The sequence below is a fragment of the Coffea arabica genome, chromosome 6c (genome assembly GCF_036785885.1).
Source record: "Coffea arabica cultivar ET-39 chromosome 6c, Coffea Arabica ET-39 HiFi, whole genome shotgun sequence".
Lineage (NCBI taxonomy): Eukaryota > Viridiplantae > Streptophyta > Magnoliopsida > Gentianales > Rubiaceae > Coffea > Coffea arabica.
Genome location: NC_092320.1, coordinates 12,725,119 through 12,748,640, shown reverse-complemented (window position 1 = coordinate 12,748,640; position 23,522 = coordinate 12,725,119). Strand labels below are relative to the sequence as shown.

The following is a 23,522-nucleotide window of genomic DNA, read 5'->3' as shown; positions in this document are numbered from 1 at the left end:
AGTTCTGGGATCGCAAAATTGTTTTACAACTTATCTTCCTTTGAATTTATCAAATAAAAGGGAAGACAAATCGAAGAACAAATAGTAGGGTCTTTTTTTTTTTTTTTATGTAATCTAATTAGGCTTACATAATCGTACATGGTGTTATTAATCATTTTTTCAGAGACATAACATCATAACATATACTTTATTTGTAATGTGGATGCATGCTGCAGCTCCATTCAAAGGCGGCTCGAAATCTTAAAAAGTGGTCTCAAGAACCTGTATAAAACTTATAGCGGATGTTAGTTTGAATAATGGATTATTTACAAAAATTTATTAGTTTTTAATTATTTTTTTATCCCATATACATCACGTTAAAAAAAAAATATTACAGTATTTTTTTTAAAAAAAAAATTATCCCAAATAACCTACTTTTGTCCAAGGACTACTCGATTGGGAGAGGAAAGTAGAGTCAAACATAGACCGACCTAAGGTTGATACAAGTCACTGGTCGACTAAAGTGGAGGCATGGATTTACCCATAAGAAAAATGCAAAGCATATTATTTATTCTCTTTACGGAATTTGTCAAACTTCAATCACTTTAACCAGCGATTACGGATTGCCTCCCATGATTTTGACTTTTTTGTACCATATAATTATCCCAGAAGAACTAGCGAGACCCACAAACAGGAAAAGGTAAACCCCACCATTTTGGTTTGTCCCTGTAGACCCAATAGCGGCTCCTCAGATAGGCTAACCTGAATGTATTGGGCCAATACAACGTTACATGGGCTTGGCCCACCAACAATCTTCCTTTATTGGTCTATTTGGAAGAGAGTCCTGGCACCTGACACACGGGCTGAACCCAGTTCCAACAGAAGGCCAGATCATTTCCACCGGCATGTCCTTTTCTTATACATAACTGTCTCCTTGGATATTTTTTTTTTCCTTCAGTTTTCTATTTTTATTTAGAAATAGATTTTTCAGAAAATAGTAGTATTTTGAATTTCAGGATAAGGTTAACTGATTTACAACCAGAGGGAAAAAAAAAAGTTCATCACTCGAAGAAGTGCAGCCCCTTTCCATGCATCCAATCCTCATCTCCCTCCTGCGAGAAAACGATAAAAACCTGCACAAGAAAAAGAAAAAGGACCATTTCTGAAATCAATTTCAAGCGCTTGAGCTGTTGAACACAATTTAAAAAGTTGGAAGTCATTAAGAAGAGATGGTGCTAGGAACTGGTAAAATTATCCAAGAAAAATATAACCAGAATGTCCATGCAGCGCAGTAGTTAAAGAACACAAGGATCTTTGCACGAGTAATAATAGTGTACTTGTTAATAGCTACAGACAGAGAATGAAGGAATTATTTGAGCTTTAAGTGGATCTTTCTAAGTTTTATTTGTCAGTTCTAACCTATAATACTCTTCGGGTCACCGTGACAGAGGGATGACCTGTGTTATGCTTGTTTCTGTGTTATTACCTACTTGGAAGCCAAATTTCACTCAAATATTTATCCTACTTGTAAAGATGATCAACAGGTTTATGCCATTAGAACTGTGAAATGCAGACAATCAAAAAAGTTTTATTCAACTTCCTCTGTTAAGGTCGGCTAATGGGGTGTTTCTGCCGGACAAGTCCTTCCCCACACCCCAAACTACAAAATTCCAGTCAGTTATCCATTGGGATAATGATAATTTACCGACTATTTGTCATGATCAGTTCCTGAACTTGTGGGATGCTGCAGATGTTGATCGACTTGAGCTCTCAGCATTTAAAAGTAGAAAAATCAAAAGCAACAGCTCTGTTATCGGATTTGGCCGGCTGCATCTTTTGCTGGTGGAAGAGGTATCCATTTGCTTATAGAATCCCTTTTTCGAACTCTGTTAAGAGCCAACATCCAACTTAACTGAGCTTTCATGACATCTTTAGAAGTTCCTGCAAGAGATTCTTGTACTAAAAAGCTCGCTCTTGCGTATTTATCCATTGAGGTATTTGACACCAATCTTTCACCACAAGGTCCACATATATCATCACTTTTTTTTTTTTTTTTTAACAACTTCAATCCAAATTTTCACCAAAAAAAAAAGGGAGCTCCAAAGCATATTAAGGGTCTATCATCATTTGAACAAAGGAAGATCCAAGATTCATAAACAGCAACTCTTTGTTTGAGCATCCAGTGGCCACTGCTCAGGATCAACTTTAAGTCTCTTGAGTATCCTTTTACCGTTGCATTCAGTCTGAACTAACCGTACCAATGTGAAAATGAAGTAGCTTACATGGAGAAGCAACAAGCCAGCAACTAAACTAGCCTCCCAAAGTAACTAAAACTTCATGACTTGGGCTATCAAAAGATCCACTAGATATTGACCCAAGTTGGTTGGCTTTAGAAGTTGCTTGTCCAACTTCACTTGTATGAAGTGAACATCACCAAAACTGATTTCGACAATTTTAGGGGCAAAAAAGCAAGGAAATCTAAAATGAAGAACATCCACTAGATATTCATATCACCATATCACGAATATAATTTACTCTAGGACCATAACTTTTAGCTTTACATATCCAATGGGTAAAATTCAAGAACTTGCATGAACAGTCAAAAAATCATTTCACAAGGCGTGGCAGTCCTAAGCTGAAAGGGCACAAAATTCATAACCAGCCAACAATCAGAAGCAAATACAGTTGCATCTAAATGGGCTAATATAATGATCGCTCAAAAGAAAAAAAAAAATTTCAAGAAGCAGGTGTTAGAAATGCTAATAACATGTAACTCTAGTATTTGCATAGAGACAAAGTACCTTCTTTCATCCAAGAGTTGACTTTAAAATGCGCCACTTGATCAAATGGGATTAAGGACTACATGCTGAAAAAACAAAAAAGGGAATGAACATTGGATCGACAACAATAATGCATCACCTGATCGTACAAAATTTTGTTACCTTAATCTGTGTCCTGTTGTACGTATATGTGATGTGAACTAGATCATCACTAGCTTGGATAACAGCTGGATATGAAAACTCCATTCCCTCAGTCTCCTCTAGCGTTGTCACCTCTTGCCATGAGTCTCCATCATCAGGGGAGACAGCAACTTTGAGGACACCCCTCGAGATTGTATTATAAGCTACCAAAAGACGTCCATCTCTCAGCTTCACCCCATCAATACCTAACCATTAAACTCAAAACATTAGCGGGCAAGACAAATTAGAAATCATTTTCCAGTACGAATGGCATGGTCCAGATATTCAATGTAGCATCGTCCAATCCGCGCAAACATAATTTCCAGTAGAGTTTAAGGCGCTCCTGATTGAAGAGCATTAACAAGATAAACTAAAATTTCACAATTTCATATCAAATAGGTTGCATTCTAAGTAAATTGTTCAAGAGATGGAATTAATTTAAACCTGGAGCAACATCTGCTTCTTGTGTGGGTTCAAATCTACAAAAACATAATGCCTGCAAACTGTGAAATAAATGGACCAACACGTGTATGTCATAGAAAAGGTATTCCTACTTTCTATCAGCTAGTTCCCAACTTCATACTCATCTTAATTTAAGTTCTCATGATAGTATTCTAGTGCATAACCTTGAGTTGTACAAAATTCTTATAACAGGTTAGTCACCTCCCCTCAGACTTAATTAGTGTCTGAGTTTGACTGGAGAAGCTAGGATACTATATCAAGAGAAAGAGTTTAAGTTTATGGTAGGTTACTGAAACTAATAAAGACAATGGGAAACACAGGAGATCATTACATTTTTGGGATCTGGTAATATTCTAATTAAGGAAAGTGGCGATTACTTTGGAATGTACTGAAAAGAAAAGCAAGACATTCAACCTGGGACAGGGATGTTATGTATAGTTACTTGCATTCTTTCACCATAATCTAAAAAGATCTATCATCTATGTCCATTCGCAGGTATGCTATTTCAATAACAACCTGAGTTTGGGTTCGGAAGTTCTGTAGGCTTTGCAAAGCTCCAGCTGTGACCTCCATCTTCAGATTCTGACATACAAATTCTACTTATGTTTGTAAATGATCTCAGCAGCACGCGCAAGGCTCCATTTGCAGTCAGGTACGGAACGGGTTGAATCACACTGAGAGGATTATTCTCAATGTATATTGGTCCATACTTTTTCCATGATTTACCTGCATCTGAAGTTATCTGTTTCAGAGGAAAAACTTGTTTAACAATTATCTCTATGGGTTCCTTCGAAACAAGATTGAGATAGAAGTCACGGCATAGTGAAATATCATTACAACCTCAATCCAAGCACCCCAAGAATTCCAACTCTCAACAGAAGATCCGCAAACCAAGTCCCCATTTGCAAGCAAGATGGGCTGAGAAACATTAATCAGTGCGTGAAGAAAGCACAGCTCAAAAGAATCAACATAATAGCAGCGAATTCGGCAGTACCTTGTTCTTAATTGGTCCCAAAATACCGGGAGGAAGTTGTTCCCTTTCTTTCCAAGTAATGCCTCCATCATCAGACCGCTTCATGAATCCACTCCATCTGATATTTATGAAATCATAAGCAGAAGGTTACTTGATACTTTTAGAATACTGAAGACGCATGGATCACATGGGAAAATTAAAGTGGATAAATTCTCCGTGTCTTTTCAATTCTTGTCTCTCAGGGGCCCAATTAAGTTGAACATCCCATGTCCAATCTCCAAGCCGCAGATCCAGTAAAAGGAACAGGCAACTACGTAAAAGTGATAATGTGCTCAAGTGGCTTATTGTTTCCCTCAACTCTGATTTGCAAAAACAACAAAAGATTCTACCAAAAGAGGCTTTTTAGTACAGCCTATGTTCATGACCATCCAACGAATATAGATTAGACCCTGCTGATTTTGGGTGCGGGAAAAAAAGAGGATTGTCCTGTCTATCAACTAATCAGACGTGCTTAAATAATCTCATGTAGCAGCAAATGTAACTATTTCCAGTGTTATTTCAGGTTAAAAGAAGAAAAACAGAAGATATCAGATGTATTAGTTGGCTTACCAAGTATGGTACTTCTCTTACAAGAAACGTAGTGCTGTGTTGATGAACGCATGTAACATAATCAAATTCAAACATTTGGAGTTATCAGCTTCATACTAGGATACATCAGATGCAGGTTGTACAAATATTTGGGTGATCTATGTCCTCTTTTATGAGCCAAATTGCTAATTAGAAGAAAGAGGGTTGCTCTCCTAGCACAAAAGTCCACAATTTCTTCTCATGCATCATATTCCTATTTAAACAAGACCATACAAAGCAGGGACCCTTCACTTCCACACTCCAGCATTCATTCTACTCGACCTCCAATCTTATCTAGGTCAAGTTAGCGCTTGCTCTTTATACATACTATTTTCCAACCTCTCTCCAGTCTATAAAACTATTCTTTCAACTCTAACATCCTTTCACCCTGTCCTTGATTACCATTATGGGCTTCAAGCGTGTACCCAGGTAGTACTATTTAAAGCACCAAACATCATGGGAGGGTTTATATTAATCGTATGAAAATAAAAGTCATTCAGTACTGCCGTACATGAAAAGCCTGCGTACTTACTTTTGAACGTCTTGCCCAATTCTGTAGAATAAAAGCAATTCATTCGAGGTGAGCTTAAATAATACAGGATTCCACATTGAAACATTGTATTCTTCATCTGCAATAACAGGAGGGTTCCAAAGGCCATCCTGTTCAGAATAATCTCTCATTATGCACTGAATAATCAAGGAAAACGTTATATTGCAGTTGGAATTGTAATTGATGGCAGGTGGTTTCGTTCTTCTCTGCCAAATGTTTAGAACAAAAACCAACATCAACATTTCTCTAATAGAGACATCAATCAGTTTTGACTGGAGGCATGCTAAGAAGAAAGCTGCATATTGATGCAATCCTTACTAAGTTGAATTAAGTTCTGATGTTGTATGATAGAAAAAACAGCAATCTAGGTAATGGTGCCCACGTTCAAGTACCATTTAGTCATTCTCAAGTGAAGACCTCTAAAAACAATAAAGCAAGAAGAAAATAGAAAAAACACACAGTTGATTCATCTTTTCAACCTTGGAGATTAGACAGAGGAACTTACATCCTTCAAATGCAGATCCATATCATCATTCTTCAGCACTATAAAGAAATGTAACACAATTCACTGACAAAGTCTACTTGGATGAGGATATAATTACCTTATATGTCTGTATCCAAATTTTCACGTCAGGAGCTCCCTCTACCGTGCCACCAAAATAAGCAACCAAAAAATGACCTTTATCAACCTATCGGACTAACAATCGATTAGTGGTAAACACAGAAAATATTATATTTGACTGAATAATGTCAATTTAAACAGTATTACCTCAACAATGGTAGAAGCATGACAGTTATTAAACGGTGCAGACTTAGCAATAAAAGTGAACTCCTCCAATACTGGAACCCAAGAGCAATTATTTTTTCTCATTTCTGAACAGACTGTAGTGTTACCTTGGACACTTTCTAACTTACTGCATCACAATAAAAAAAAAAAAAAAAAAAATCTACATCTGAGGAAATGCAGGGTTCTCAAATGAGCAAAGTTAATTCTAAGTGTAAGAAACTTTTAACAAATGAGGGGAAAAAAGAGAAAACAAGAAAAACTTTGTAAGGATCCTAACTTGGGGAAATAATCACCAAATTGTTAGTTACATTAATTCTCAATCTTCATGAAACAATCATTGTTATAGATGGAGAATATTTGAAATATGCTCAAATCAGTACAAACAAGGTTGACCTCATGGAAACAAATGAAGAACTGAAGCCGAAAATCTTTGCAACTTTCAGGGACAGTACGAAGCAAGTTTCGATTCTGCAATTGAAAACTTGTTTTGAGGATAAAATTATTCACCCCCAGAAGAACAATCGTACCAATCAGAGCAATTCAACAATGACAAGAGCAGCAACAGAGCCAACAACGAGGAAAGATGTTGACAGCATAAGTTGTCTTCCTCTCTCATCTCTGTGAACATCTAATTCAAAGGATAGAAAGAATCTTGAATTTCACAAGCACAGCCTAGGTACCAAAACAGATTTTTCTCAGAAGCATCTGACAAACATCATTGCATTTTCCTCCTCACTAATAAAGACTCCAACATGCGTATATGAATACCACAAATATGAAATATCAACAAAATGTCTAACGATATAATAAGCATTACCTCCTGCAGTCAACGTTTTAACTACTTTACTGAAAACTGATGCATATAAAACTATGGATTTCTCTTTGTTCCCTTGTTTCAGTGTGTGAGATAGTTTAGCACTGCAAGAATACAAAGATGCAAAACTCAGATGAAAAGGCATGATTTTTATTTTATTGTGTACTCACCTACTACCAACCTGTTCTTTCCCTCTATTTTGCAAGAATGACAATATCACCAATACCAGAAAAAACACAATGGTTGATACCACTCGCCACATAACTAGAAATTTGCTAAATTGTAGACATTTTGAAGCCTCCAATCCCAGATGCATATCAACTTATTCAACGTTTGCATATTGTATCAAGAAGAAGTAAAAAAAAAAAAGAAAAAAAGAAGCAGTACTAGGCGGAATTTATACCAGATTTAAGAGAGAAAAAACATATTAAATTAACCCTGCTCCGTAGGTGTGTGTCTGATCATGTGCTGAAAAAGGGGAAAAAATGATTCAAACAAACAAACTTCATGGTATTAAAGTTAAATATTTTAATGCTGACGGAGTTTTCAAATGCAAGCGGATATTATTATATTCAATAGTTTTAGTGCAGTAGCGGGCCAGTGAAAAGGTTCTTGTCCCAGAAAGGTTCAGGGGAACAGTTGGAAGCATAATTTGAAGTAAATCAAAGGGTGCTTAATGTAATTATGCGCAACCTCTTAACTTAATAAACTAAAAGCGTGATTTGAAGCAAATCAAAGGGTGCTTAATGCAACCTCTTAACTAATAAACTAGAAGGTGAGGATTCTGATTATTATTTATTACCATTAACCAGTTGAGTTCATGGCGGTCTACAACCCCAAATGGTTAACACTCACCATTGCTTTTGCTGTTGCAACACTCTCTGCTTCCACTGGTATTCTTCCTATATCTTCTCTTTAGTATTGGTCATTATGCACAGAACCCTCTAAAGTTTTGGTCTTTATTGTGGCCGTTGGGGTTTGCAGTGTATTTTTGGAGAAGAAAGTCAAAGGACGGTGAGGAAGCAAGAATTCAAGGACTTGAAGCATCCCTTAAGAATGCGTTGGAAAAGTGTGCTGCCGAGAGGCAAGGCCGAATTAAAGCTCAGCAGGTATAATAGATTCTCTAGTCATCAGAACCCACTAATGTGGGTGAATTTTTTGGATGGACTTTTAAGTTTTAACTATTGATTGCCGTCAGTTAACAGAAATTTGGAAGAAATTTCCATGCCCAGAATGATGAATGTAGAGGTTGGAATTTCAGTTACATCACAGCAAATATCTTTTGGGGGAAAGAGCTGCCCTTTAGTTCGTTTAACAGATTGTTATTGCTAAATGCTCTAAATCAATAAAAAGTAGCTATATATTCTTCTTTTGGCTCCTCCTGTACCGATGCTCCACTCTGCTTGTCAGTCTTCAACAGTATAATCTTGATTAAGGGAATTTTGTTAGTTGTGTGTCTGGAAGTTTTCTATTGTAGACTCTGTAGTTGCTTCATTGATCTGGCTGATATTGATCACCTAGAATGGGAAAGACAACTTGTTGCTATAGGGGTAATTCTTAGGGAGGGATTATATTTACATGGCTACATAATGCCTTTCTGAGGTTGTTTCTCCATGATATAAAACTGAAGAAAGAAACCTCAGATATGAGGAGAACATCATACCTTCGTAATGTAGACTAATCTTTTTAATGAAAATTGTGGCTAATTAAATTCATGTGATACTCTGATCTCTGGTACATAATACGTTTTGTCTTTTGTCTCGTGAAGTGTTTCTATCTCATAATTGATGTTGTAGGCTTTGAGGAAAGCATTGGTTCAGCAAAATTCAGAAAGTTACGAGTTGAGTTCATATCCCATGGCACCAATTGCAGTAATCCAGTCTTGCTTCTCTACAAGGTAATCAGGAGAAGTATGCATGGTGAAATTTTTTGTTAGCAAGGAACTGTAAAATTTTGCCTGTTGAGTAATGCATTGTTCAGATATTTAGCACCAAACCCTTTGAGTTTGCAATGTTAGCTTTTCGTACTTTGCTACAATCTTGTAATATGTTGTTTGGAATCCTTCATTGGAAAGAATGAATGAGATGTGCAAGAACCATGAAAGAGGAAATTGAATCTTTCTGACAACACAAATATTATGTAAATGCAGGGTATATAAGCAAAAAGAAGGAAGAAAGGAAAAAAGCTATTTGTACTGTATAGTTGTGAAGGACAGTAAAAAGTCCCCAGGTTCCCTCATTCTAAAAATCCAGGTACTTAAAATCCTGACATTATGTCGACTACTTAAAGAAGGAAATGGCTAACTACTTGCTAAGATTGTCTGTTAATACTGGATGGTGATGTTATGTCCATTATCTCCATCTCTATATCTGATATGGTTTCAAAAGAATGCTACAATAGTTGGTGCATTTTTATTCTAATGACCAGGTAGAGACCGAGAGAGCAGTAGGATAGGGACAATGAAATCCTGTAAACACAGGTTCATAAGTTGCAGATTGAAAATTTCTGAAACAGATTTGGACATTCTTCAGTGACTGAATTTTTGGGTTACCGTCACCAGCTTAGCTAATTAAAATGTTTTATCCATCATCAATCTGGAGTTTATTATGCCAGTGTCTGTTTTGTGCTTTTTACATCAAATTGTCAAATGCAAATAGATATAGTGCCATAATAACCTTGCTATCTTGGTTTTTCTCACTAATGTATGTTTCTTGTTTTTCCAGAAATGGGACACCAAGACAACCTTTACTTGTACCTCTTGCAAGGGCACGGTTAAAGTTTGATGCTGCTCGGGTTCCTTCAGCATCTCTTGAAGGTCTTGAAAGGTATTCTCATTGCTGGATTCTTTATGTGTTCCATCTCAACACAGACCTGGAAAAGTTGTGGAAGCATCCATCCCAGTCAAAATTCAAGGCTAAGGTTTTGTGCTATGAATTTATTCTCTTTTGCTTGCATTAATCATTTTTTTGCATGTTTTCTACTCACACTAGAGTCCATCCAATAAATAGGTAAGAGTGCCAAGATTGAAAGGTGAGAGGATAGGGGTCTTTGCCACTAGATCTCCTCATCGCCCATGCCCTATTGGCCTCACTGTGGCAAAGGTACAATCATTTCTGCTTGTTACACTAACACATCATGTATGTCAGAGGTCATATGCTCCAAACAATCAACAGGAGCAAACTCACCCTTTCATGTGCTTATGCTGCATGGGCATTTGAAGTTTGTGGGCTTCATCCCAGTATGATGATTAGCAGTTACCAAAAATGTATAACCAAAGCTGAAGAAACAGGCTTAATTGGTTTCATATTTTACCATCTCTGGTTTGTGTTGACATCATGGAAATTAACAAACACTGCTATTTTGAAGGCTGCTTTTGTTTTCATATACCTAACTTTCTGAGAAGCTTTTCCAAAAGTACAGAAACCTATACTTTTCTTGAAGCAGATGTTCTTTTGAAGGACTTTTAGAGACCTGAATGACTCTTTTGGCACTCCAAAAGACTTCTTCAGGTCTCCAATGGCACTTCAAAAGAAAATTTTGGATGATGCATTGAAATAAAAGATATCCTTTTGTCTTTTGTTTCTGCAACAGAACTATTAAAGTTTGATGCATGTAGGGAAAAGTTAAACATGTGTGGCAAATGGAGAATTTAATAGCTGATGTCAGTGCACTCTATCTATGATTTAGGTGGACTCAGTGGAAGGACAAACAGTTTTACTTTCTGGTGTGGACCTAGTTGATGGGACTGTTAGTTTCTCTGTTACTTCATTACTAGTTAAACCAAGTTACATTTTCTCTTCATTATTCTTCAGCTCGATATACACTACTTCTACATGCACAGTACAGTATTCTATTTATATGTAACACTATCCCACTAGTGTGGCTTATCACTTCTACATCATTACCAGCCTGTTCTGGATGTCAAGCCCTACCTTCCATACTGTGACAGCGTAAGTGAAGCGGCAGTTCCTGAATGGGTGAAGGTACCATTGTGAATTATCTATTACTAGTCTTCAGCCACACATTAGATGTACTCCTGAAATTCTCCTCTGATAGCATGCCTATATTCCATTACTATTCATACGTTAGAGATGTCAAATATCAGATGTAGCATGGACAATTAACACATTGAAAATATTTCAGTTGGGCATAAAATGCTTTAGCTCTGGTTTGATGTAATGATTTGCATTGTAAACATAATATTGATGCTTCACCAGAAATAGAGCTAGGCTGAAATAGGTATCCGACAGCTAGTATGAGCCTCTGGTGTGAATATCTTAGCTCTAACTAGGAGAGAAACAAAGAGAAAAGGAAGATATAGCTTGTACTAGTGAGGTGCTATGATGCTCCAATTTTTTAGCAGATTTGAGTTTACTGTAGTTTAGTTCATTAAGATTTTGGGGCCTTTTCCTGTACTTTTTATCTTACTGCTGGTGAACAGTGCCTTCGATCTCATTGACTAAGACAATTCTTGAAATCTCTCGTGAGAAGAACGTTCACCAGGTATATTAGTCTGAAAGCAACTGAACTAGTATAAAATACAAGTTAAAATTTGGTAGTGAAGATGTATTGGTTGGTGCGTTTGTACTTGGAAGTCATTTATTACTGGGCACTAAAGCAAACCTTTTGACTACACTAATTACACTCAGTATGGAGTTAGGTTTACAAGTCATATGGCTGTTAAAGCTGAAAACAATCTGTATGTTAATGTAAGTCAATATGATGTAACCAAAAAAGAAAAAAGTTAATATGATAAACCATTTATTGATGCAATTTGCATAGTTTAGATGATTGTCTTAAATTAGTGTACAGCATCCTTATGAAACGAGTTTCCTTTGTAGGCCTGAATCAACTTACTTGATGAGCAACTTGAAAGATTGTTTAACATTGCTGGTACATTTTGATTGCCATGCCTTATCTCATGTTTTGATTAAGGTGTCATTGTCGAGGCTAGCCAGGTTAAAAATGGTAGTTTCCTTTTCAAACAGCAGGCTCGAATAGTTGCTTTAATTTTCTGGCACTGCAGTGAAGTGTGAATAATGGATACAGATTTTGGTTTTAGACATCAAAATTATGGAAATATTTTATGAAGACAGTGATATATGCTAAGGAATTACTTTGGTCATATCATAGTTTTTCAAGGAGCACAAAAAAGTCTAGATGAATTTATAAAGTGCAATGACCAAAATAAGGTAAACAGCACATAAGAAAACCTCTATCTGTCCTGTTGATGAAAGGGGAAAAAAAAGGATTGCCAATTTGGAAATTTTGTTCTGTTACCTTGTTCTTGTTAAAAAGCCATAACAAATTGATTTACAGGCAGACAACTTGTTGGCAGTAGCTTCCATTAATTTCTCTCGGGGGTTTTCTGACGGTCTAGCTGATTGTTGGCCAGTTGTGGTGAGACTTCTTATGTTGTTTTTTTATTTTCTATTTTCGTATTTCTGTTTTCAATGATTGTTGTCTGTCTTACTGCTGCTGGGTTATTTCATGGCCTTGAAGTTGTTCTCTTCAGTCTTGGAAATGACTAGGCAATTTTGTCGCCATAAAATTTTTGCAAGAATAACTCATTGATTTGAAAATTCCATTTATTTGGCTTGGTGAATGTATCTCGCTTGGCTACTAATTCACTTTGTGACCTCCCCCGATAAGATACAGTTGTAAATTTGGTTTATATGCTTCTGTGTTGGGTTTGAACTGCACTCTTGTGAATCAACTTTCACTAAAGGTATTTTCCAGTAGAAAATAAAAAACCTATTGACTTTTAAGAAAGTCTGGCGATGGATATTTGTAAACACTGCTGTTCTTCTAAACTAGCCATCAAATGGAAGATTCATTCAACCAGTTTTCGGACACGTTTGTTAGTGAATATCTCATCTACTTGGGATCATGCTGTGTCTCCTGCCACTACTAAAAGCTTAGTACTTTCCCTTTACAGGAAAAAAGGTCTCTCTATACCTCCCAACATGAATTTGAAGGTTTGATAAAGCAGGTGCTATCATGGGATATCCGATCAGTATCTCAAAGAAGCCGACCACATAATTCCATAACTAGGACTGGAATTGACAGCATAAATGACACTGCTGCAAAATTGGAGGACCATGAAGATGATGAAATCTCTGGACAGGGAGGTGGGGGGGAGTCTATTTCTTCGGACGATGTAATTTATCACCTTATTTTGGAAGGCCTGGATGTCTCTTACAGAATTGACTGCGACAGCAATGTTATAGTTGAGAAAGCCAGTTTATGTTTATCTCAAAACGAAACCACCAATAGAATCAGCGTACATGATTCCGTGTAGTGGGAATACTCGAAAATTTTGTAGCATTTTGCAGTTATTGAGCTTAAATGAGCATCAATACATGTAACTGAATGCTCTTTTGTTGAATTTATATTGCTGGTGATACCCCAAGGCGATAGCCATGTCCTGTCCTGTCTTCTCTTAACTGATCCAGCCCATTGCAATGAGTTGTTTCACTTTTGCCCTTTCTGATACAATGCATGAACTGGAAGAAATACATTTATGTACAGGAACACGTCAAATGTGTAAAATTGAATAACAACTGCAAAACAACAATTTGGGCTGGGTTACACGCCAAAATCCAACAATATCTACTGCAATGTAAGAACAGAAGGACTAAATTTCAACCATTGAGTTATTTGTTACAATACCACTTACAGTTGTAGAGGTCTCCAATGAATTATACCGACGCAGGTCCAAGTCCAAGCAAAACTCTCAATCTTGCAAGTTGGACTGACATGAATATTGCTGCCATGTTTACGGGCCAAACATGCTTGATATGAGTATAAGCAGGGCATGGATCGGTATGGATCCGAAAGATCATACTTAATGCATATAATCGCTTTGTAGATATTTGGATACACTCAGAAATTGATGAATCTAGGAAAAGAAGCAACTAGCTGACACCCAAGATAACCTGAAAGAGCCCCGTTCAATACAAGATATATAGCATAGACCAAGGTGATGCTTGCAGCCCAAAGCAAAACTGGGATAATAAACACTCACGACATGTTGGTAGGGAAATGGAATTACAGTATCCGGAGAACTCAATGATCAATATCTCAACTACAAAGTTCTTCGTACCTTTGATTGATTTCAAAAAAGATAAAAGTAAAAAAAAAAAAATTATTGCAGCTCTGATTCTCTGTTAGTGTGAAGAGCTGCATCTCTAATTCTCTGCATTCTTGAGAAAAGCTATGGAAGAGCATTACAGTCATGATAGCTTCTCTTATAAACACACATGATAAAACAGCATCATTTTTTTCAAGAACACCATTCTTGGTTTGGTCTGGCCTGTTCTGGTCTTGTCTTGGTTCACCTTACTTGTGTAAAGACAAATTTATCACACTACCATTACTTTTCATTGGTGCCTTGTCCATTATTCCTCCTTCAGTAGTTCCACATGCTATAATTTGATGCAACTTGTAGCCCCACAGATGAAAGCGGTTGATGTTACCGCTCCACCTTCACTAAAGTAACTTTATCCTCCTTCAGCCAGCCAGATTGACAGGAAATATACATATTTTTTGTACCATCATCGACTGTCCGACCAACCCACCAAATGTTGAAAGTCCAGCTTTTCCTGACATACAAGTGCAAGGCTCTGTATCTTTTCTTCTTTTTTCATCTTTTTCTCTCCTTGTTTATGAATTGCAAGCACATAGTTGTACAGATCGACTAACCAATTACTACTGCTCGTAAATTCATGCGTAGTTCAGTTCTGATCAAAATTGTGAATTTCAATAACAATAGTAGAGGGATTAATGTTATGCACGTTATCAATGTAATAAAGATTGTCCTGTGCTGGGGAAACTAAATACATATGTTAAATGTACAAAAATAAAATTTTAAATATAAAAAAGACATTAACTGTCGTGTAGCGAGATTCCGATTCCGATTACATGTACATATGCTTGAGCTGATCCGTCTTCCCAATTTATCTGAAATATTGCAACTACTTTTGAGTATGATGACAAAATCTCCTTGGAATCGCGGTCTCCTGTGTTTTAATGAATCTGCTCATGCCATCCATTTGACACGACCCACAAAATTGAGGAAGTGTTAGAATGTTCTATAATGGTGCATCTAATATATATGCTACACATGATATTCTGTACTGAAAACGGGAGTTTAGCTTAGCCATTCAAAACTTGGGCGGAGCTACGTTTACCCAGTTGGAACCCTCTCAATGTTTTAAACCCCACCTTCTTGGGGATCACATTGGGACTAAGTGCCCGTAGTGGAGAAATCTTCTACTTTAAAGTAAGTAAGGGTGGGCGCGAGTCGAACCTGTCCACTGTTTGATTGATCCGACCCGTACCTTACAAGTCAATCATTTTTTTTATTGATATTCACACCATACATCAATGGGTACCTAATTATAGTATGCTCGTTGAGATAGGGTCGGATCAACGGATACCCGCCCTACTTATCATTTAATTTTTAAAAAAATAATTTATACTAATTTAATTTTATATTTTACACATTCATATAAAATTTAATAAAGATTTTTTTTCTCAAAATAAGTCTCCCACCAAGAAACAAGTATGCGAAGAGAATACAAGATAAAGGACAAAAATTTTAAAAATTCAAAATTAGTAAAAGTTTGAAATAAGTAACACATTTTTTTAAATATCTGTTCCACATTAATTCAACTCTTTTCTATGAAATATAAGATCATGACCTTTATAAATGAATCTTATAAATAAACTTTAGTCTCTCATATTTGTAATGGAATTTATTCAATGAAATATCTTATTGAACTCTACATTATTATTTTATAGTACGTGTATAAAAATAATATATATATATATATATATATATATATATATATATTAGAAAGTATTAGTCTGATGATAGTAACATCAGCCGGTACGTTTGCACCAAAATGATATATATTAGAAAGTATTAGTCTGATGATAGTAACATCAGCCGGTACGTTTGCACCAAAATGATCAGCTTCTTGTCTCACGTGCGATATTACCTTGGAACTTTATATAACCGAATGCAGTTGATAAATTCTGAACACAAACAACCTGTAAAGCTCAGAGGCCATCAAACCTAAGTCTGTCTTTGGACCATAGACAGGAGTTTGAATGTCATCTATTTTAAAAAGAAATTTAAAAGGAGGTATTATATCACCTCTTTGATCTTTTTTCAAAAAAATTCAAAGAAAATATCAAATCATTTATTTGATATAGTCAACTCTGTATATCTATTAATTCCTTTTATAATCTCTTTAAACTCCCGTAAAGTAAAATGAATATTATCATAGTCGAAAAAAAAAAAAAAAACACAAACAACCTGTAGACAGGTACTAGACTATTGCACCCATTTAATATTCGACTATTTTGGTACATGGCATTAGGCATCAGAACCCGTAGACACTTTAAAAGAAAAAAAGGCATCAGAACCTAACGCCTTTAATGTCTTCCAAAGTAGGAAGACGGAAAGGCGACAGGAATTTATTCTGGCTGGACCCGCTTTTTGAGTTGTCGGTGGGCGGGAGTTCCAATATTTAAGGCATGATGGTACTTTGCCTTTGTAGCTTTTACTATGAACCCCACCACCCAACGAAATTCGTGATTGAAAGTTTAGCCGGGGTTTGGTTTGGGATTGGGCAAAGCCAACTTGATCTGCTGCCCTCTCCTAGTTTCAGTATTTTCTATTTTGGAGGTGTAAATAAGTAAAAGTATAATATAAGTAAATTTAAACAGGGCGTCAATGAGGCGAATTGTGGTATAAAAAAAAATGATAAGATAACCATTCTACCTCAATTGGTTTAAACGGGAACTTGTGAGGCTTATGGTCCATTTTGACTGCACCTTGTGTTGAAGTGGGATTTTGTATATATATGTGTATCACTTTCTGACCGTGTATTCAATCCAATTGCAGCCTTTTTAGATGAATTCTGAGCGACAAGAGGGCCAGTAGCCATTAAGAACATCTTACTTGGCTTGCTCATAAATGAATTCATGAAATGTCCGTTTCATATTTTTTGGCATAAAAGAAAAAGGAAGAGAGAAAGACCTTTAAACTACCTTAGTAGAAAAAGAGAAAAAAAAATGGTAAGAAACTTGTGCTTAAATTTTCTTTTAAATGAAAACCATTTTTGGAATTCATGCATGTTGTTCTTTGATAAAAAGATTTATAAACAAATAATCTCGGAGGAAAACCTATGCAATCTATATTATTTTTATATATTGAAAAAACTACTGGCTTCCGAATTGGTTTGCAACCATACATTACATTTTTATTCCGTAAAAGGAGATGATACTTCAGGAATCAAGACAAATGTCGTTATGGAATATCGGGTTCGTTTGAATAGGAGTTTATTTGAGATAATTACCGTAGCACTTTTTATGATGTGATATATATGAGATGAAAAAGTGATTGAAAAAATAAAAAATAATTAAAATTTATAAAATAAATTTTTTTATCTGAAATCATGTGAATCCAAACAAACCCCTTCATCAGTAGTTAATATATATATATATATATATATATATATATATAAAAGGCATTTAGTAACGTGAGTCAGTCAGCTGGTGACTTCTTTTCTTTCTTCTTTTTTTTTTGTCAAAATCAGACAGTGACTTATCGATCTTGTTAAACTTAGACTTTGTTTCAATTGCATTTGTCTGCATTTTTTTTAAACGATTTGATATACGTGAGACAAAAAAATAATTTAAAAATATGTTTATAAAAAAAAAATAGCAATTTTTCTTTCAAAATCTGCAATCCAAACACACCTTTAAGACTTCATGATGATTCATGGATCTTGCCCACGGGATTTCGTATTTAAACAATTCTTGGTTCGTAGTTGGATATATGCTTAATGGATTTGGTTTTTCTAATAAGAGTTCAGTAACTTATTTGGTTTTGATAAGATAGTTTATCTCATTACGTGTTTGTTAGTACTTCGTGGACCAACAGATTTGCTGCAATATATATATATAAAAAAAGTGTACTCTAATTCTCAAATATCCTCATTCATTGCGCAAGATAAGTCATGCACGTGAACTGTGATTGGTTAATGGAATATTCCTATACTTTTGGAAGTGAATTAATTAAGGTTTAATAAACAAAATGGTACTACTAAAGCATTGAAATTACCACGCAATTGAGGTTGCGTTTGGATCCGAAAAAGGATCTTAGATGATGGATTTTAAAATGAGTAAATTTAAACTAAAAATTGATTTCAAATTCGTTTAGGCATAAGAGATTCCACGAGGAAGGAATTTACTTACGATGATTATTAAACACAATTTGTAGGAAAAATTGGGAAGCTTAGGGATTAAAAACAAATTTCTGCGTTCTTCTACTGCTTTTCTTATCGATTTAATATGAATAATGCATACTTTGATGTTATGTGACTACAGGTGTTTTTGTTGACATTTTTGTTTGTTTGTTTAATACTTCAAATTACAGAAAGTTGAATGCAGAAGGTAAGTTATTAAAGCAAAATCACATTTTAGTATTTGAATAGATTTGGCAAGAGTCACGCTTCCTCATTCCTCTCTAGAAGAATTGAATTAAAACGACAACATTCCAAAACCCATGAATAAGGTCAGAATATTTCATCAGTGATTAGATACCCTGAAGGAAAAGCATGAATTAAAAAGGGTTAAATACCAAAAATTCCCCTGTGGTTTGCCTAATGTTCACTTTACCTCCCTATAGTTTGGAAACCTACAATTTGACTTCCTGTCGTTTCAACTAAAGTAAAAGTCTAACGGAAAACATCTAAACTAAAGTCTGAAAGGAAAATGTCAAAATTACCCCTCTATAAGGGTCAAATGTACACTTTACCTTCCTATAATTTGAAAATATATAATTTAACTCCCTGTCGTTTCACCTAAAGTGAAAATCTAACAGAAATTCCGTTAAATATACTTTAGTTGAAACGACAGGGAGTCAAATTGTAGGTTTCCAAACTATAGGGAGGTAAAGTGAACATTAGGCAAACCACAGGGGAATTTTTGGTATTTAACCCAATTAAAAATACATTAGATACAGTAACGATTTCCCCAGAGGAAGAAAAGAAAGAACAAATAGATACTTACCCAAAAAAAAAAAAAAAGAAGAAGAAGAAGAAACAATAGAAGAAATATGCAAGAAAAGGTAACAGACAGCAGATAGAGAAGGGAAGGGAATGATTCCCGGATTTGAAACCACGCAACTGGAAAGCCGACTTTCTTTGACTGATGACTAAACAATCATTTCATCACCACACCTGGGTCGTGTCAGAACTCAGAACTCAGTACCGGCTGCCAACTCGTGGGAAAGCCGGAAATCCACTTTCTCCCGCCACGCCAGAGCTTGTTACCGTCTTTGCCTTGGTCCCTTTCCCGCATTAATCCTTACATTCTCAACCAAACTACAGGAATACCCCTCTTTCCACCATTTTCTTTTGTAGTGCATGAGTTGGACCGATTAAATCGAACTGTCATACCCGGAGTCCGTTTGAATTGAAAATTATGCAGAACTTACTACAGTTCCATTCAACGGACCCGCGTGATTTCTGGAGGAAAGGTGTATACGAACTTTTCTATCAATTGTTTTCTTTTTGTGTTTAAGATCAAATATGAGGACTTGAAGTTTCATGAAATTAGTGTTCATGAAATTACTGTTGGCGAGGAAGACCGTCCCGTTCCATTGACTCGACTTATAGACTTTGGCAATTCAGCTTCAATTTTTTCTTTTCTAGATATCCATAATTCCGCGTACAAGGGAAGCCTGCAGTGCAGAGTTGATTCATTTTTGTGAAAGGCCGCTGCTTCTAGATGTTGGAGGTTAAGTTGGGGGGCGTTTAATAACCAACTTATTGCTACTATTCTTTTTTCTGTGCAACAGCTCCATTTTTCAGACCCATTCAAAGGATGATTAAGAAATGTATTAGCCACACTATTCGATATTAATGCGGTACAACTTGACCGCCGTCTCAATCCTTGATAAACGCCACCTGTGGGCCTCGTGTTCACGGCATATACAATAGGCCAATGAAACCAAATGGCCTATACAATACAATAATATGTCACCAAATGCTCTATTACATTGCTCTAAAAATTTTCTGATTACTAAACATAACCGATGAAGAATGATGATCTTTATTATTTGAGGCATAAATTCAACTGCTGTTATCGTTTTTTTTTTTTGACATATGCCATTTATGTATGTGTGTAAATTGCCTCTACATATACATTAATTTTTATCAAATATATCTCCTACATATTTTTGGTGAAATTTTTCGAGTTCTACACTTGATGGAGATATTAATCAGGAAATTATGAGTTTCTTGGTTTGACTCTCAAATTTAATTTTCCCCCCTTCTCCGTTCAAAACTTGGAGTTCTCTTCAGACCTCTCTTTGTACTAAAATAAATGGTGTTTTTCTTCCTTGTTTTAAACAAATAAATGGCACCGAGTGTGTTTGGATTGTTAAATTATCCCAAATATTATGGGTTTGTTTGGATTATAAATTATTTGAGATATTTTTATTGTAGCACTTTTTTATGATTTAATGTATGTGATATAAAAAGCTGTATTGGAAATTGTAATGGTGATGCAAGCAAAGATATTTGAAAAAATAACCCACTGTCCAAATAATATTTCACTTACATCATAAATACATTTTTCAATTCATCTTTTTATATTTTTAATTATTTTTTATCTCATATACATCACATCACAAAAAGTACTACTGTAAATATTTCAAATAATACTCTATGTTTTTTGGTGAACAATATGAGGTCCGTGAATATTTTCCGCTAGGGAAAGGAATCTAAGGATATGTGTACATTCACGAAAGTCCCTTGTTTGATAACGATTTTAAATTGCATCAAAATTTAGATGCGCTCAAATAGTCACCACCGATGTCATTACCAAACCATCAGTGCTTGTGGCCCACACAGTTCATTCTATTGCCAGCACTTTAACAAATACATCATTTGGAATCTATTACAAAGAAAGAATCTTCTTGTACCCTAATGACTACTTAACCAAATAGTGTGAATACCCGTACTACGCACAGTACTGATATTATTGAAAAAAAATAAAAAGATAAATTAAAAAAGTTAAAAAATTGTATCAACTTAATTAAAATGTAATATCTATCTAACAATAGTTTGAAATATAATAGAATGTATATATCATTCAAAAACCCATATTTTCGAAAGATAGATTCTAAAAAAATAAAATAAATTTATATTAAAAAATGAATGATATATGAATAAAAATGAATATAATTAAATGTTGTTAAAATGAAATACTTACAAATATTATGCATTCGATTTGATAATCTTGCATGAAGGTGTGAATACTCTTTACACCAATCAACTTTTAGTACGAAAGTCAAAATTGGTGATTTAATTAATTCTATTGAATTTTGCGAAGTGCGTACTACAAATAAAAATGCATGATCTTTGCATAAATTGATTCGTTGGTTGAACAATTTATCACCATTGTCCTGAGAATTAAGTACTGCGAAATTCAAAATTAGTGTATTTTTTTAAATAGTTTATAAATAGCATTATAAAAAATAAACATATATCAAGAAATTTTACCTTCCTTTGTAATTCTCTAAGATAATAAGCATCACAACTAAATACGAATCGTGCATGTCTGTTCTGTAGATTAAGATGCATGTTACCACTGAAATTTTTGATTTGTATGTTAACATTGTACCTATTTAACAAATAAAATGTTATATACAATATATTGTATATTTACATTTAGTTGTACATTACCCCCTCAACTTTACATTTAATTGCACATTTGTGATTTTTTTGAAACGTGATTACAATTTGCAAAGCTCATTTGTAGGGGTAATTATAGGGTTAGTTCGGTGATAAAAATTTTTTAATTATAAAAATGTAACATTGTATTAAAATAGCATACGAATGAGCATTTGTCTTTAATTGAGGAGTAAAAAGGATTTAAAGTATAAATAACAAATTATAAACGGTTTATGAAATAGATAGTGGGAATGTTTTACTTTTAAATTTGATTGGAGATCGGGTTTGTTATAACCCACTACTTTTATGTATTAAAATAAATACAAAAATCTAGAAAAAAAAGAATGAGAAATTTGAAAACCATTGAGAGGATCTCTGCTAAAAATCCCTTCTGTAATACATATAGATATAGATTGTATCTACTTAATCAATGGTCTCTATATGTTAGATCTGAAAATTTTCAAATCTTCTCGTCAGATTTTAACATTTTTGAACTTGAACCAATTGAATTGTAGATCCGTGAGAATATACATGCACAGATATTTATGGTGCAATTCTTGTAATTAATCAGATTGTGATAGTCTGTAATTCATAATGCAAGGCCTTGCTTGGATTGCTTGCTTTCGTCGAAAAATATTGTCGTTTTCCGTGATCACATTTCCCTATCACCTTTTTTTCTCACATATATCAAATTGTTACAGCAATTTTTCCATGAAAAATGACGGAAAATGCAATCCAAACACAACCTAATCTTTCTTGTTTTGTACCTCTTGTTAAATTTAATAATTTTTCAAATCAAATGAATTTGTGATATGTTCTATGTATTTTTTATTATTATTGCAGTTTTTTGTCAAATAAATCGTGTTGGACGATTTTCAATTAGTTTATTAATAATAATATTGACTTTTGTTTTATAAAAACAAAATAATAATAGGAAAGATGAAATAACATTAATTTATTAAAATGTACCGTGATTCTTTTCCTTACTGGGCGAATCCTGGTTTGGCACAAGATTGTAACAACTATGTACAAACACCTTATCATTTCAAATTAAAAGCCAGATAATAATTTGTAACTACACAACCAATAAAATAATCCATGTCAAATTAATCATGCTCCAACAGGAAACGATCCACGTTCCCATGTGGTCATGTTTCATCCTTGTGGTGACCTTATGTGCTAAAAAAATATGATGCTAGCTATAAAGTTTAGGGTTTGGAGCTCACAAAAGTTTGTCCTAAGTTTACATAAAAAGAGCAAAATTGAGAGATCTCCTGTTAGTGCATATATTATATATATATTTTTTTATCGTAACGCGGTAACATTCTTATAACCTCTAATCTATCATAATTTAGGGAAAGGGGAGTCGATGGGAATAAAAACTCTATCGAATAAAACCTTTGCAGACAGCCACGTATAGTAGAAACTTCATCCTAATCTGTATAGTCCATATACTACATAATGAAGCGAAAATTTTCAAACTAGATTTCTTGGCCTTCAACTTGATTATACCCTAGCTAGTTACGCTACTTTTTCTACCGTAGACACAAAAGGAATATGTGGAAGGCAAATAGCCCAAAATGTGGCAGGTGGGGAAGAAAGAAAACAGACTTG

At 34.9% G+C, this 23,522-nt stretch overlaps 2 protein-coding genes and 1 long non-coding RNA gene across 11 annotated transcripts; 1 reads left to right on the top strand and 2 right to left on the bottom strand.

Moving 5' to 3' along the window:
• Positions 1-766: 766 nt before the first annotated feature.
• On the bottom strand, positions 767-7,576 carry LOC113692243 (uncharacterized). 9 transcript variants are annotated; one of them, XM_027210629.2, is made up of 11 exons: positions 7,556-7,571; positions 6,866-6,966; positions 6,321-6,465; positions 6,154-6,240; positions 5,534-5,661; positions 4,396-4,492; positions 4,242-4,319; positions 3,918-4,143; positions 2,922-3,145; positions 2,781-2,845; positions 767-1,112 (listed from the first exon to the last, which is right to left on the bottom strand). In XM_027210629.2, the coding sequence occupies exons 2-10, from the start codon at positions 6,964-6,966 to the stop codon at positions 2,822-2,824; spliced, it is 1,110 nt and encodes a 369-aa protein (XP_027066430.1). In that variant the 5' UTR covers positions 7,556-7,571; the 3' UTR covers positions 767-1,112; positions 2,781-2,821. The 9 variants fall into 9 exon arrangements, with proteins under 9 accessions (XP_027066430.1, XP_027066426.1, XP_027066428.1 ...); XM_027210625.2 differs by lacking the exons at positions 6,866-6,966; positions 7,556-7,571 and adding exons at positions 6,732-6,806; positions 7,323-7,540; XM_027210627.2 differs by lacking the exon at positions 7,556-7,571 and adding an exon at positions 7,156-7,538.
• Positions 7,577-7,768: 192 nt separating this feature from the next.
• Positions 7,769-13,585, top strand: LOC113692245 (uncharacterized). The gene is made up of 10 exons (XM_027210635.2): positions 7,769-7,830; positions 7,965-8,045; positions 8,137-8,261; positions 8,949-9,049; positions 9,876-10,071; positions 10,161-10,253; positions 10,840-10,899; positions 11,061-11,135; positions 12,472-12,552; positions 13,091-13,585. Exons 2-10 carry the CDS (start codon positions 7,973-7,975, stop codon positions 13,451-13,453), a joined length of 1,167 nt encoding a protein of 388 aa, XP_027066436.1. The 5' UTR covers positions 7,769-7,830; positions 7,965-7,972; the 3' UTR covers positions 13,454-13,585.
• On the bottom strand, positions 12,956-15,293 carry LOC113692246 (uncharacterized). Its single transcript, XR_003448893.2, has 2 exons — positions 13,832-15,293; positions 12,956-13,715 (listed from the first exon to the last, which is right to left on the bottom strand). It is a non-coding gene; the product is annotated as an uncharacterized lncRNA (long non-coding RNA).
• Positions 15,294-23,522: the final 8,229 nt, after the last annotated feature.

Coding starts and splice junctions, on each gene's coding strand:
- LOC113692245 (XM_027210635.2), top strand. CDS start 7,973: ATGGCGGTCTACAACCCCAAATGGTTAACACTCACCATTGCTTTTGCT. Junction 10,072..10,160: donor AGTCAAAATTCAAGGCTAAG/GTTTTGTGCTAT, acceptor TCCAATAAATAG/GTAAGAGTGCCAAGATTGAA. Junction 10,900..11,060: donor TGGACCTAGTTGATGGGACT/GTTAGTTTCTCT, acceptor CATCATTACCAG/CCTGTTCTGGATGTCAAGCC.
- LOC113692243 (XM_027210625.2), bottom strand. CDS start 7,468: ATGCATCTGGGATTGGAGGCTTCAAAATGTCTACAATTTAGCAAATTT. Junction 6,466..6,731: donor TCTTCATTTGTTTCCATGAG/GTCAACCTTGTT, acceptor ATTGTGATGCAG/TAAGTTAGAAAGTGTCCAAG. Junction 3,146..3,917: donor ACTTCCGAACCCAAACTCAG/GTTGTTATTGAA, acceptor TTTAATGGTTAG/GTATTGATGGGGTGAAGCTG.